At 32.4% G+C, this 16,992-nt stretch overlaps 1 protein-coding gene and 1 pseudogene across 1 annotated transcript; one reads left to right on the forward strand and one right to left on the reverse strand.

Moving 5' to 3' along the window:
- The first annotated feature begins 680 nt into the window (after positions 1 to 680).
- LOC107012254 overlaps positions 681 to 16,992 on the forward strand; it is a 34,664-nt pseudogene continuing 18,352 nt past the window's right edge.
- LOC107012253 (NAC domain containing protein 52-like) lies at positions 7,923 to 9,587 on the reverse strand. The gene has a single exon (XM_015212044.2). It carries the CDS (start codon positions 8,772 to 8,774, stop codon positions 7,923 to 7,925), a length of 852 nt encoding a protein of 283 aa, XP_015067530.1. The 5' UTR covers positions 8,775 to 9,587.

Below are 16,992 nucleotides of genomic sequence, written 5' to 3' on the forward strand. Positions count from 1 at the left end.
AAAAAAAAAAGAAATTACTCAACACTCCTCATCCTCATTCTCAAGTACTCGAGTCTTAAAAAATAAGTTTTAAAAGTTTGTAAAAGACTTCTCGAAATAACTCAAACGGCTCTCTCAAACTCGGCTCTTAATCTTTTCTTGAACTTAAATTATGAATTCAAGAGTTACTATTCATGATATGAAGGACCTCGTAATGATTAAATATAACTTAGATCGCTAGGATTAAGAAAGGAATGAAAGCTCAACTTAAAGGAACAAGTATTGATCGAAAGACAAAAAAGAAAAGTGGGCTGAAGCTCAATGCATTCCTGGCGCACCACGCTAGCCTCCACTTACTTGGGCTGGTTTGTGGCGCAATGCAGACGTGCTGCCCCAACCCTCTTGGCCAAGCTGGGGCACGCCTAGCTCCTCCTTAGAACATTCTGACGATTTAGTAAAAACATTTAAAGATGATGAGGTAAGGAAAAGACCAAAATACCTTTATGAGTTTGGATAAATATCCTTAATTGGACAGACTAACTTCAAACGGGCATATGTTTGACGTTCGAACTTGAAAATTAGCAAACTCGGTGGCTTTGGAAAGAGAATTCAAGTACCTTTCTTTTGATATCTTATGGACTAAGCTACCAAAATGAGACTACTAAGCTATCTGTTCTTTGAAAACAATTTTTGATTAATAAAAATGCATATATAGTTGAATATGAGAATGCAGAATGATGAACCATCAAAATAATTTACTAACTAGTACTTAGTATATCACTAGAAGTTACATAAATAACTTTTGGGGGCAACTATTATTGCTAATTACTCAATATTCTACAGGCAATTAAGCAATAGTGGGTAAACACCACCTTTTTGGTGGCAAAATCTCTCTGATCTCCTTCTCTTTGTGCCTCTGAATTCCGGTCATACTTTCATCAAAGCACCTCTCGTTGTTAGGGAATAAAAAATTCTAGGGTTTGGATCTCTCTCTTCCTATTTTTTTAGGGTCTAAAGTAATCCCAAGACGTAACTCACATTTCTCCGGTATATTTGATGGTCGGTTACTTCGATTGTTTGTTTCAGTCAGTTTCGATTTTTATGCTCTGTTTTGTCCCATTGTTTGGATGGATGTTTATAATTCTTCCCCCACTGTTACGTTTTGGTGGTTACAATTCTCGTAGCTATTTTTCATTGATTTATGCTATTTTCGAGTGCTATGTTTTTTTGTAGAAAATGATACATTCTGTGTTATAAGGTCTACTTGTTTGCTGATTGATGGAACTTTTTTTGCTTATGTTTCAGACTCTTTGATCCGATGTTCTAGTTTCATTCGTCTTGGTGTAATTTTCCCTTCTAACACACATATTTCTTTCTTAGATATTGAATATTGTTGTGCTGTTGATAAGTTGGTTTCATTGAATGGTCTGTGTATAATTGATAACTTCATTGCATCACTGCCTTGTATGTCTTATGCACGCTATCCAGATTCATGTAGGTGTTTTGTTCATTTTTATATGTCTACAACAGTTCTAACTTACATTTTGGTTTAAATATTTTTGACATGTTGTTCTAACTTCCCTGTTATTTATACTGTATCTGTACAAAACAAGTCAATCCATTTGTTTGAGATAAATCCTATTGCCATTGTCAAAATTTGACATTATTTTTCCCAAAATTTGTTATTAGTTGCCTACTTCTTACCAAGTTGAAATGCATAGTCCTAGCTTCAAATATGTTTGGTTGTGACTTGTGATCAATAGATTTTAACTGATATTGGTTCATTATGTGATTAATTGTTTGCCTATTTCCATGAATCATTCGATTCACAATGTTTATTTTCATTTAGAAATTCTAGTGGCCAAATTCATGCCTACACTTCCCCTGTTTCTAGTTATAATACTCGGTTAACACAACATGGCTTAAGTTTTAATGTTTCAAATATTGCAACAACTTTGATAGCTTCATAGTAAAAGGACTAGTTTTAATTAGGCTTGGCGAAATGGTAGAGTTTCTGTTCAAGCTTTGATAGCTCATGTACATTGTGGTGATAAGATAGCGTCTTTTGGAACTGTTGATTTTGCAAAAGGACAGCTAGGGGGTGGTGGTAGATCAATCACTTCTAGACAACGTAGATGGATTTATGGACTTCTGTGCTATAATTTGCACTAGTAGACTTTTGAGCTATAGTTTGCATTTGAGAGTGTTTAAGGCCTTTCCTGAGTTGTATTGGCACATCTAAGATGTGGTTAATTGATTTTGGTAATATTTGTTTATTAGTTCATACAGACTAATAATTAAGCAGGACCTACTTTAAAGGGATCCTTTCTTCTCTGATCGCCAAAAATCAATCATAAATAGATAAATATTTGTACTTTGAATAAGAATATGATCCAGAACTCTCTCCTGCAAAAGCACCGAGCATCTAAGTTAGAATTTAGAAAACCATGCTAACCAGAGATAAGGAGAAGCGTGCAGGTTAATGACAAGCATCTTTGATGACGTGACAGTCTCAACAAAGAATATGAAAAAAATTACTTTTTCTGCTGAGTGTTTCTGATCAAATTAACAAGGACTTCAACTTTGGTACCCACAATTTCAGATGATTATACTGATGATTACATTGCCCCCCGTCGAAAGGTACGCTTTCATTCAATATGAAACATGAAAATATTGTTAGATATTCAATAAGTTGTTTGGTAATTTGATCTCTTAAGCAACCACTTAACAGGACGTTGATTGAATGAAGAGAAGTTTCTATTACTGCTTGACTTGAGAAAGTGATCATGACCGATCTTTCATCAATAATACTTCTTACTTCTTGCATTGTGAATTTCTTAAACATATCAGGTTCCAAGAGCTTAAACACAAGTGAGTTCATTTACAGTATCTCTATATTATGATGTTTATTTTTTGCTGATTTATTGGAATCGTACTTTCTAAATTTGCTCTTTAGAAGTCATTTGCTCTCATCGAACTCAAAATCAGATCATCTGTTACCATATGTAGTCATATGTGCAGTCGCGTATTCGAATACTCTCTTTACTTTAATTTCATCTGCATATGCTTTTCTTATCAGACCATCGTTAGAAACCGGATCACCCCATCATATTTCTTATGATCTTGCTTCTTTACTTTAATTTCATCTCCATATGCTTCTCTTATCAGACCATCGTTAGAAACCGGATCACCTCATCATATTCTGATGATCTTGCTTCACTAATTAGTACTTTTGTGCAAAAATGAGAATGAATGTTCAACTTTGTTAAATCAAGTTGAACATGAGAATGCAGAATGGTGTCAATCTTACTATTCTTTTTTCCTTAGCATATCACTGGAAATTACATCTTGTGCTTCCATAACAGGAACATCTATAATGTGAGAAGAGAAACAATTCATACTGCCAAAGACCATCAATAATAGTCATATCACAACTTATTATATATTTTTAAAAACTTCGGTTCCTTTTCTTTTGTGCATAATATAATCAAATGAAATATTAGACAAGTGCTGACACACTATTCCCTCCTATGTAGATTCTGTTGCAATTGTCTGAATATAAAATTTGTAGGTCATGATATAATTAATGTAGCAGTATAATTACAACATAACTATAATTAATGTCTTTATGAATATACTGTTGCCTGTTATACCTTACAACATTGATTTAGCTTATTGATTTAGCTTACATACAATTTTTGAAGCACCTTTCTCTTATACTTATATTTAACAAACTTGAAATTGTAGCTTGGTCCATCAAATTGGCTTGAAACATTGTTACCTTGCTTTCGTCATGACTTTATTTTGACGTTGAATATATAGTATATACGTTGCTCAATATTTGTAATCACAATTTCTTCTAATATCAATTGGTATCAGTTTTATAAATTCCTACTATCCATTCTCTAAGACGCAAAAACACTTGCTTCCCCATATGTATATTACTTCTTTAATTTGTTGTCTTATTCATAAGTGAACAAGAAAGGACTATCACAGCATCTATTAATTGTACTAAAGCTAACGTAAATTGTAGTATAAATTTGGTATTCCTTTATTTTCTTTCTCAACCACGTGTGTATCACTATCCTCCCATTTTCCTTTGGACACGTATTACATCTTTGCCTTTTGTAGAAGATAATATCTGATTTTCATCCCCAAACACAAAATTCATCTTTTCTTGGATTTCTCCGTCTTTTCTTTCAGCAGTCCATCTCCTTCAAATGGCTCCTTCTTTACCGTTAGTCTGAGAGCTATTGATCACAAAATACAGGTTAGATTTTTTCTTTGTAATTAATTTATTTTCTGCGAATTTTATGGGTCTTGAGAAAATTGAACCGGGTGGATAAAGTCTTGTGCCCTAATTATATATTGCTAACTTAGTACTTCTCTCATTGATTTATATCATGGTTTGCACATCATTTTTCATGAATGTTTGAAGTTTCTTGAATTTTATATTTATCAGGATTATGAAATAGCTATTCAAAGTTGCTGCATGTGAGTATTTCAGCAATCCTTGCTCATATTTTGTTCGAAAATTTCTGAAAGTTAGACATATTGTAATTTTCTATAAATCGCATTGAATGCTAGACCTAGCATTGGAGGGGAAATTGTAGTCCCTTCTAAACTCAGAATTCCTGTTTTGTTATGTATTAAGGTTGACATCTCATGTTGGAGCAGAGACTGCACTCTTGAGTTTTCTTGCTTGACGTTATTTTGATTTATTTTCCTACTCATGGATATGGCGAGTATTCGAACTACTAATAACAATTACCATTCAACAAATGTTAAATAGAACTTTGATTGAACTACTGCTACTGTGCATTACAACTAATGAAAATGAATAGGATATTTATATGCAGTTAGCTACTTTTGTGAAGAGGCAAATCACAAATAGTCTAATGAGTAAGCATATGTTTACTGTTGTACTTACAAACGAGATTGACCTGGTGTATTTTTGAGCGCACACATATTATTCCTCATCTTAAAACGGAAAAATGAAACACAAGTTAGATAGTTCAGTGATAGAAAGTATGTGTTGAGTTTTCAAACATGCTATTTGAATTTGGTCACTAATCATATTTTTAATTAGCTGTATTTTCTATATGCGTCTATACTTTTCTTGATTGCTTAGAAATTAGCTGTAGTTTCCATTTTGAAATTAGAATATATTTACTTTCATTTGGATGCTTGATAAGTCATAATCTTGTGAGCTTGATGATCTCTTGATTGTCAGCTGAAGTATTTATTTTGGGAGGGTGAGTGCTTGCATCTTTAACAATAGAGATACAGGTAAGGTAGTATATGTCCTTATAATGGACATAGGCTACATGAATTTGTACAATAATTATATTAGCCAGCCTGTCTTGAATATTGAAGAGAAGACAGTAAAAGAAATTTTGGAATTTTCTGGAAGATGTCAAGGAGTTGACTCCTCTTATAGAAACTTCCTAAAATAAAATTCAATGTACTGGTTGTTTTTTTTTCTTTGTGGTGACAACTTATAATTATTGTCAACTTGTGATGGTGTACTATGCTGAAAATAATCAAGTTTTGTTAATATGTAAGATTAGGAGGAATAAACAAGTCTGTGAAAGATGCTATATTTTTCTTCATTTTTGTTGTTATTTTCCAGAATTTGGGATTATAGGAAGTAAAAATTTACTGTTGATTTCATTTCCTAATCAACTGAAATAAGTATTTGAATAACATCCCCTTTATATGCAATTTAGTCTAAACAAATGGGATTTTGAGGTGTGTTATAGTGTGCTATTTTGATTTTAGTTTATAGGTTGGGGATTAAGGGAGATGATGTGCGGAGAGTAGGGTCTTGGAACATAGGGATATTGATGAGGAAGTCCATAGACCTCTTGAAGATTCTCAAAAAGTCGAGGGTAACTTGTTTGTGATTTAATACTTTCATATCTCACCTCCAACCCCTCACAGTCTTATGAGCTTTTATAATATTACTGACTAGGTGTGTCGCTTTTTCTTATTGCTGTATGTTCCCCTTTATCCATGCCTAATTTGTATACAATTGACGACTACTTTGTTTTCTTCGAGTTTTCTGGAGTAGAATTAATTACCTTATTTGAATCAATTCTTATTTGAGTTCTTTTTTCTCATGAATTTATTTGGTCTATGGCCCAACCCAACTTGGTTTTGCCTCCGGGCCACTGTGTTTCCAGTAGTTTTTTTCATACTTCAAGGATCTGGTGGGCAGAGAAGTGACTGTGGAAATGAAGAATGATTTGGCTATTTGGGGAACACTACATTCAATTGATCAATATCTCAACATTAAGCTTGAAAACAAGAGGATTGTTGATCAGGACAAGTACCCGCACATGGTAATTCCTCTTTATTCTTTCTCTTGTATCTTTGTCCTCCTTATTTTCTGTTGTTGATTTAATCTGAGAAAATATCATTTATTGCCTATATTTAGTTTGGAGATGCATTACATCTTGCTTCTCTTTCACCTTCTCTATTTGTGCTTGTAGATCTGTTGAAAGCCTCTTTTCGGCCATCTCCTTCTCAATTCAACAACTCTTGAATTAGTTCTTTATGCTTTTGATATGCAATAAAACAAGTGGATGTTTTCTCTTCTATAGTCAGTTTTGAAACTGATAGTTTTGTTAGAAACTAAGAATTTTGATTGGATATGTGAATCAAGGAGGTCAATTTGATGTGTACGATTCTGGTAACTATTGTTCACTGTCATATGGGATCCTTAGTCTATAAGGGGATGATGTTTTTCTATCAATACGGCTATGATTAGCTGCCTGCTTTCTCCTAGAAATGTTTAAGCTTAGTGTCCGCTCATAGTTTCAAATTGTCATGCTTCATCTCCAATTGCCTTTCTTTGCTTACCATATGTTTAGTTGATGGCTTTATGAAGAACTACTTTTATCTAAGAAGAATGAGTTTATGTTGGCTACTCTATAGCACTATGGAAATCGTTACTATTTGAATTTTTTTATGCTAAAGGAAGTGGACTTTGTTGCTCGTAATAGTGCCTACTCATTTGGAGAATTGTTACATATAGTGCAAGTCAGCTACACTCTTTAGATGGCGAAAAATATACTGTTGCGGTATGTTATCATTTCATATTTGACTATTATTTTACTATTCCACAAACTTTGAGCTATTTCATATATTATAGACGTCTTATCTTTGTCCTTCTGGTGTAATCTGTATATTTCATGCATCTAATGAGACAAACACATCTTCACGTATTACACTTTAGAACTGTAGTAGGCAATGCCTTCTAGATATGATAGTAGTATTTCGTATCAACGTTCAATTAGACAGATATAGAGAATAGACATCGTTAGACCCATTTCGAGGAAGTGAAATCCATAAAACAGAACACTTTAAAATCAAAACTATAACATGTACAAGACATGACAAATATAATTTACACCTAAATATAAGAAATAAAATGTCTTCTACCAATATCATGCTTGGATGGTGAGGTTGCTATAATACACCTATAGTAGCCATGGAACTACTAACTAGAAACAACAACAGGAAATTACAGAGCCACTAGAGTTGGAAAGAGTGAGAATAATTTGAACAATTATTTTTGGTGTTATTTTATTTTGGATATGCACAATGCAATACGCAACAATTTTGTCATATTTTTTTTGTTTTTATATAATAAAAGCATTCTATAGTGAAAAATGAAGTACTTCTTAAGACATACGTCAGTAATAATGCATCTGTAACTTGAGATTGTAAGTTCGGTCGTCTACATGCTCCCAAGTTTGTAAACAGATGCAAAAATTTACTGCATCTTGAAAATATATTGGGCCCGTGCTTGCGCATCTAGTATATATATATATGAAAACAGGTTAGCACAATTCTTGAAATATAAATAATCAGAACATCGACATTATATTATGTATATATATATGGGCCGGCAAAATTGAACTATATACAATCTCTTTTCAAACTAATGAATGCTCCAACCAATCATCAGGAATATCGACAACGATGTCCTCAAACATTCTATACATATCTTCTGCACTTCTAATATCATCAACTCTATCAGGAATATCAACGTCAAGGATGTCCTCCAACATTCTAAACATATCTTCCTCACTTATAATATCATCAACTCTGTCGCATTCTTCTATTTCCAACGTTGTCTGTCTATTCTCCATTGTACTGCTATTTTGAACATCATATTCCGAAGTTGTAGCCTCACAAACCGTAACTTGATCTAGTTCCGTTGTGGAGTAGCCGTTATTATGATTAGGTTCAAGCAACAACATAGGATCAATAATCCCCACAGCATCTCCATCTTCTGCATCCATAACATGATGATATACGTTCTTCTTCTTCTTGATTCGACACACTACAAAATCTTTTTTAACAATATGATTGTTTTCCTTAAAGAAATTATCCGCAACACGATATTCTATCATCAACCAGGTTTTATTTTGGCCACACATACTCGTTTCAAACCTGAAGTTTCTCTTAAACCCTACCACAGGACCCATTCCATTCCTCCTTATAAGATCTTCTGCGGTTTGCCCTTTCCACGTCCCTTTAGCACAGGTTCGACAAAACCTTTTATCTTTAATCTTCCGCTTCTTCAAAGGAGTAATAAAGTAACGGAATTTCTCTTCACATGAATTAGCTTCAAATATCTCCCATGGTGGTTGATCTCCATATATATCTGCAAATTGAATAGGACTTTGTTGATTCAAACATAATTCGCCTTTGAAAAACCTGTTAAGATTGTTGATTAGCTCTGTATCAGTAGGATGAAAACGTATTCCCATTTGCTTCGACATTAGTTCTTGATTATGTGAATAATGAAGTCTAAACAAAGATAGTTATCTATTTATACACATCTTAATTATTATCCTAATGGAAGTTAATTTATTTCCTAAATTGACAAACTAATGTTGCTTAATTACTACTTTTCATGTTACTTTATTTCCTTAAATAATTAGGTATTAAATTTCTGCCCCAGTCTAATATTAAAATTTCCTAAAAGAAGAATATAATTTACTTAAAAAGAACGGATGGATTGAAAATTGAGTCTTCTTTTGGGGTTATTTTTGGTTGAACCAACATATATAGTGGCAATTTGACCTTTTTCTATTTTGATGAGGATAGTATATTTGTTGATAGTTTATAATTTTATACTGTTTTTAGGGAAAAACCTTACTTAAATACGTATATATTTTTCTTATTATGTTAAATTTACTGTTGTCACTTGTCATGCTGTAATGCCTTTATCGTTATTGTTTTTTTTTCTTTTTTCTTTTTAATACAAATGTTTTCATGTTACAGTTGCTTTCTCTTACAATTTTCTTATATGTAATGTTCATTCACTCGAACATTACTAGTTTTCTCGAACATTATTAGTTTTGTTATTTTATTTTATTATTTTATTTATTATTATATGTTTGAAGAGACATTTTTCATATAAAATTTATTATATTTGTTATCCATTTTTCATAAGTTATTCATGGCTTGTAGTTTGTAGCTTGTTAATATTGTTTGGCTGATTTTTATTCCTTTTCTCCGTGTTGATTTGTTAACTGTTTGCTGCATTGGTAGGTTTTTTTTGGGTGATTTTTGGTTTTAATTAGTTTTATCAATTTGATATTAAGCTATATATAAATATGGCCAATGACAGAATTTCTTCGTCGGTTTGGAGGCCTCTATATTGTAAAAGACGGAAATTTAGTTTAAGTTTATATATTCGTGTATGTTAAAATTGATCAATGAAAAAATCTCTCCGTCGGTTTAGGAGGCCTCTACATTGTAAAAGACGAAAATTTAGTTTAAGTTTATACATTTATGTTAAAATTGACTAATGAAGAAATTACCGTCGATTTTCAAGTTCTTCCATGTTAATAAGGCTGGTTTTATTTTCAATTATTTATTTCATTTATTTTTGTTCATATTTATTTATTACTAACACTTTATTAAGTGTGTTTACAGATATCTTGGAGTCTTTTCCCATTGAAGTTATTCCAATTGAATTTGAATTATAATGTTTTATTATTGTGTATAAAATAATAAAGAAATCAGTAATAAATTTTTTTAATATTAGATGGACATCTTTTATTTTATACCATAACTAAGAAATCATTTGATTAATTTTACCTTTTTTCCTTTGTTCATATTAGTTAGTCTACTAGAAAAGAATTGGATCTTCAAAATATGTTTAAACTTCAAGAGATCATATTAATTGTAGGGGTAAAATAGAAAAAATTAATTAATTAATCTTGATATAGTAAGTGATCAACTAATATACGATAAATATATTTAGTAAAATGTTCATCTAATATGAGACGGAGCAAGTATTGCATATATAGTATAGAAACTGTAAGTCTAAAAAGTACAAACAAGTGATTATTGGTTGGTATTGTAATTGTTCAAATTTATCAACTACTAGTGAAATTATCGCGCTTCGTGCGGCTATATGAATTATTTATATGTAATGTTTATATTTAGGTTAGTATTGAATATATAAAAAAGATATCAATATTTTTCTTCATTTGCATTATCATTTTCATTTTTTAAACATATGAAATAGATATATTTCTTTTGCATTTTTTTAAGTGCAAACTATTCATATGTATATAGTTGAACAAAATATTCATCGTGGTGGACTAGAATAAAAGGTAATATGTTGAAATTAACAATATATTGTATAACATTGAAAATATTTTATATATTTTAATTTCTTCTTTCTTTTGTAGGAGTTCTAATTTTATATACGAACTCTTAGGAAAAAAAATAAAATCTTTTATTATGTCTTTATTATTATAATAATTTTTTAAACATTAATTAAATATTTATAAGAATTATGAAAAATGAAATATACAAAAGTTATGAAATAATATTAATACTAATAAATTTGTCCACACTTTGTGCTGTGTAAGTTGCATTTTTTTAAATTTGTTATTAATTGAAAAGTCAATTTTGTTATAAAGAAAGCTCAGAATATTATATAAGAAGAAGAAGACAAGAAGTATAAGATAGAGGAGAGTACTTTTCTTATTCAAGTATATGTAAGTCTCATCTGTGTATATTACAATAGTGAATGAAAAATCATATTTATAGAGTGAGAAATCACTCCAAAAGTCACCATATTAAGTATCATAATAAATAGATACATTCTTATCCAAAAAGGTTCAAGAAACCTAGTGAATATGAATGGCTGTTTATGTACTAACTTTATGGACTATCCACTTATTCAATGGATTTATAACACTCCCCCTTGGATGTCCATAGATATTGTGCCTCGTTAAAACATTACTAGAAAAAAATTCTGTGGAAAAAATTTTAGTGAAGGAAAAAGAGTACACATATCTTTTGATACGCATTATTTGTTGCCTCATTAAAAACCTTTCTAGGAAAACCCACTGGGACAAAACCTAGACTAAGGAAAAAAGAGTACAATGCGTATTTTACTCCCCCTGATAAAAATGACGATTCAGATGGTTAAGTTTTCGCATTCCAATTTTGTGAACCATCTTCTCTAGAGTTGAGCCTGGTAAAGATTTCGTAAATAAATCTGCTGGATTATCACTCGAAAATTTGTCGCACATCAATATCACCATTCTTCTAGAGATCATGTGTGAAGAATAATTTTGGTGAAATGTGTTTCGTTCTATCTCCTTTTATAAAGTCTCCTTTTAATTGAGCTATGCATGCAGCACTGTCTTCAAAGAGTATTGTGGGTATCTTGACGTCACACTTCAAACCACATCTTTCTTTGATAACATGTATTACTGATCTTAACCATACACATTCTCTACTTGCTTTATGAATGACTATTATCTCAGCATGATTTGAAGAAGTAGTGACAATAGACTGCTTCGCAGATCGCCATGATATAGCAGTACCTCCGTATGTGAACAGATAGCCTGTTTGTGATCGAGCTTTATGTGGGTCAGATAAATAACCTGCATCTGCATGACCAACAAGATCTGCACTATCTTTATTAGTATAAAACAGACACATATCGCTAGTTCCCCTTAGATATCGCAATATATGTTTAACTCCATTCCAATGTCTTCGTGTAGGGGAAGAACTATATCTTGCTAACAAATTAACATAAAATGCTATGTCAGGTCACGTAGCATTAGCAAGATACATAAGTGCCCCAATTGCACTAAGATAAGGTACTTTTGGACCAAGAGGTTCCTCATTCTCTTTTTGAGGTCGGAATGGATCCTTTCTCACTTCAAGTGATTGAACAACCATTGGAGTACTTAATGGATGTGCTTTATCCATGTAAAATCGTTTTAAGATTTTCTCAGTATAGGCAGATTGATGGATGAAGACCCCGTCTACTAAATATTCTATTTGTAGTCCAAGACAAATTTTTGTCTTTCCAAGGTCTTTCATCTCAAATTCTTTCTTTAGATATTCAATTGCCTTTTGAACCTCTTCTGGAGTTCCAATGAGATTAATGTCATCAACATAAACAGCAAGAATAACAAACCCCAATGTTGTTTTCTTAATAAATATACAAGGACAAATGGCATCGTTTATATAACCTTGTTTTATCAAGTACTCACTGAGGCGATTATACCACATCACCCTGATTGTTTTAAGCCATATAATGACTTTTGTAATCTGATTGAATACATTTCCTGAGATTTTGAACTACATGTTTCAGGCATTTTAAGTCCTTCCGGAACTTTCATATAAATTTCATTATCAAGTGAACCGTAAGGTAAGCTGTAACCACATCCATTAGATGAATTTCAAGATTTTCATGTACAGTTAAACCGATGAGATATCGAAAAGTTATTTCATCCATAACAGGTGATTATGTTTCTCCATAGTCGACACCGGGTCGTTGAGAGAATCCTTGTGCAACAAGGCGTGCCTTGTATCTTACAATCTCATTTCTCTCATTTCTTTTTCGTACAAAGACCCATTTATAGCCAATTGATTTAACATCACTAGGCATTTAGACTACTGGTCCAAAAACCTCACGCTTAGCAAGTGAATTTAATTCTGATTGAATTGCTTCTTGCCATTTTGTCCAATCACATCTTTGTCGACATTCTTCGACAGATAGAGGTTCAAGATCCTCATTTCCTTGCATAATGTTAAGTGCAACATCATATACGAAAATATTATCCACTATGATTTTTGATCGATCTAAACTTATCCCATCACCTGTAGAACTTGTTAAGAGTTCTTCATTTACTTGAGTCTCGGGTTCACTGATCTCTTCAGGAATATCAGGATTAATCAGATCTTGAATTTTTTCGTGAGATTCTTTTGTAGTGTCATTTTTTGTACTTCTTTTTCTAGGATTTTTATCTTTTGAACCCAATGGTCTACCACGCTTCAGGCGTATTTGTGATTCAGAAGTTATGACACTTATAGATGGTCCTTTTGGGACGTTGATTCGGATAGGCACATTCCTGCAGGAATATGCGACTTTGTTATCCTTTTTGAATCAGTAAATGCGTTTGGCATTTGATTTGCTATGTTTTGCAAATGGATGATCTTCTGGACCTCTTGTTCACACAGGGGAGCGTGGATCAAAATGAGATAATGATGAAACTTTCCATGCAATTTCACTTTTAAGTTTCTTTTTCTCTCCCCCTAATTGCGGAAAATTTGTTTCATCAAATCGACAATATGCAAATCTTGCAGTGAATAAATATCCCGTCAATGGCTCAAGGTGGCGAATTATGGAGGGTGAATCAAATCCAACATCTATGCCTAACCTTCTTTGAGGGCCCATCTTGGTGCGCTGAGGTGGTGCTACAGGCACATTTACAGCACATCCAAAAATTCGAAGATGAGCAATATTTGGTTCATGGCCAAATACCAATTGTGATGGGGAGTATTTATTATAATGAGTCGGTCTGAGACGAACAAGTGATGTTGCATGTAAGATAGCATGACCCCAAACAGTAGTAGGCAACTCACTTTTCATAAGTAGAAGTCTTTCTATCAATTGTAAGCGCTTAATAAATGACTCAGGAAGGCCATTTTGAGTATGAACATGAGCTATAGGATGTTCAACTTTTATCCCTACCGATACGCAATAAGCATCAAAAGCTTGTGATGTGAATTCGCCAGCATTATTAAAGGAAATTTTCTTAATGGGATGATCTGGGAATTGCGCTCTTAATCGTATCATTTGTGCCAATAATTTTGCAAACGCCAGATTGCGAGATGATAAGAGGCACACATGAGACCATCTTGAAGATGCGTCTATTAGGACTATAAAATATCTAAACGACCCACTAGATGGGTGAATAGGTCCACAAATATCCCATGTATTCGTTCTAAAAGTTGAGGGGATTCAATGTTAACCTTCATTGGTGATGGCCTAGTAATCAATTTGCCTTGGCAACAAGCAGCAACGAAAACTCATCATTTGTAAAAATCTTCAGGTTCTTTAATGGATGTCCATTTGAGTTTTCAATGATTCGTCTCATCATTATTGATCCAGGAGACTTATTCGGTCATGCCAAATCACAAAAGTCTTTAAGTCAGTAAACTTCTGATTTACGATAGAGTGTGCTTCAATCATACTTATTTTTGCATAATACAGGCCAGAAGATAAAGTTGATAATTTCTCCAATACATATTTCTGGTTTGAGACAATCTTGGTAATACCAAGGTATTCAACATTCATTTCATTTATTGTCTCAACATGATATCCATTTCGGCGAATATCTTTAAAACTTAACAGGTTTCTTGGGGATTTAGAAGAGAACAAAGCATCTTCTATGACAAGTTTTGTCCCCTTAGGCAGAAATATAGTAGCTCTTCCGGAGCCTTCTATTAAGTTTGAATTACCAGAAATTGTAGTAACATTTGCTTTTCTTCTAAGCAAGTAGGAGAAGTATTTCTCATCTTTGAATATGGCGTGCGTTGTTCCACTATCAATTATACAAATATCTTCATGATTGATCATTGAGGTATCCATATACTCTTCAAGATAAAAGATATAAAAGAAATAAACATTATAATATTATTACTAAACAAGAACATAACACAACCTTTTAGTTATTTACAAGTCTAGGAAAACATATTCATACTAGTTCATATAAACGACGAAAATGATATATATTTACATTATCACAGACCCCATCACCTATCAGGTGATCTATCTTACCTTCGGAATTCTCAAATAAATCCGCTACATCTAGATGCATGGGTTCAACATTATCTTCCGTGATAAAGTTGGCTTCTGCGTTATTTTTCACCTCCTTCAGGGAAGCTTGATATAGCTCAACCAGGTGCCTTGGCGTACGACAGGTACGTGACCAATGTCCTTTTCCTCCACATCGATAACATTTGTTGTCTGAATTTTTCTTCTGCACTACGTCATGTTTTTCATTCTTCTTTTTACACTGCTGGTGTTGAAGGTTATTATTTAGTGCAAGACGATCACCATGATTGAAATTTCTTCCTCGACCACGACTGGGGCGACGACTGGGGCCACGACCTTTTTCACGCCTAGATTGGTGAAATTTTGCCGTATTTACTTCAGGAAATGGCATAGAACTAGTAGGTCAACTTTCATGGTTTTTCATCAGTAAGTCATTATGTTGTTCAGCAACAAGGAGATGTGAAATTAATTCAGAATACTTTTTAAATCCTATTTCTCAGTATTGCCGCAGAAGCATACTCGACGCAGGGAAAGTGGAAAACGTTTTTTCCAATATATCATGGTCAGTGATATTTTCTCCACATAATTTTAATTGTGAGATAATTTTAAACATGGAAGAGTTATACTCACTGATAGATTTAAAATCTTGAAGCCTCAAGTGGATCCAGTCATAACGTGCCTGTGGAAGGACGACCAACTTCAGGTGGTCATATCTATCTTTTAAATTGTTCCACAACACCAGAGGATCCTTAACAGTGAGATATTCCATTTTCAAACCCTCATCAAGGTGATGAAGGAGAAATATCATCGCCTTAGCACGGTTTTGATTCGATGCTTGATTATTTTCTTGGATGGTGTCTTGTAGACCCATCGCATCAAGATGAAAATCTGCATCGAGTACCCATAATAGATAGTTTTTTCCCGATATGTCTAGAGCAAGAAATTCAAGTTTAGAAAGATAAGACATCATTTAAGAAAAGGAAATTTATACCTCCGAGGCTTGTAAAGTCTTTACTTGAACTGGCAGAGACTCGTGCTGATAACATGTTATAAAGAAAGCTCAGAATATTATATAAGAAGAAGAAGACAAGAGTATAAGATAGAGGAGAATACTTTTCTTATTCAAGTATATGTAAGTCTCATCTGTATATATTACAATAGTGAATGAACAACCCTATTTATAGTGTGAGAAATCACTCTAAAAGTCACCATATTAAGTATCATAATAAATAGATACATTCTTATCCAAAAAGGTTCATGAAACCTAGTGAATATGAATGGTTGTTCATGTACTAACTTTATGGACTATCCACTTATTTAATGAATTTATAACAAATTTACAATTATAGTTTATTTAAAAAACACTTTAAATGTTATGAACTATATTGAAAAATGCTCCTACTTGATTTGATTTGAACTCAACTAAAATTATGTTCAATAAACTTTTAATATGTTGGCTTTCATATTAAATGTGGCTTGCAATGATATTTAAATTTAATTTAGTAGAATGGACATAAAAGTTATAGGTATTTTAGATACGTAGAAAATATTAAAAATATATTTTTGAACTTCTATTATTTTATTCAAACCCCAAAATTATGTTTCGGAAATCAGTTTCTCCAATTATTACGACAAGACCAGTAGGTTCTCTATAAATTCAAAAAAAAAAAAAGATGAAGAAATCAACTAATTTATACACACAGAATTCTTATATTAAAGAAAACTCTCTTGTCAAAGAGAAGAAAGCTTTATCAGAACTTCAAAAATTATAGGAAGTGTGAGAAACTTGAAGAATATTCTTTAAGATTTTATTTTTATTCATATATAATTTATTTTGAGATGTTATATATATATATATATATATATATATATATATACATATATATATATATAAA

The sequence above is a fragment of the Solanum pennellii genome, chromosome 3 (genome assembly GCF_001406875.1).
Source record: "Solanum pennellii chromosome 3, SPENNV200".
Taxonomy (NCBI): domain Eukaryota; kingdom Viridiplantae; phylum Streptophyta; class Magnoliopsida; order Solanales; family Solanaceae; genus Solanum; species Solanum pennellii.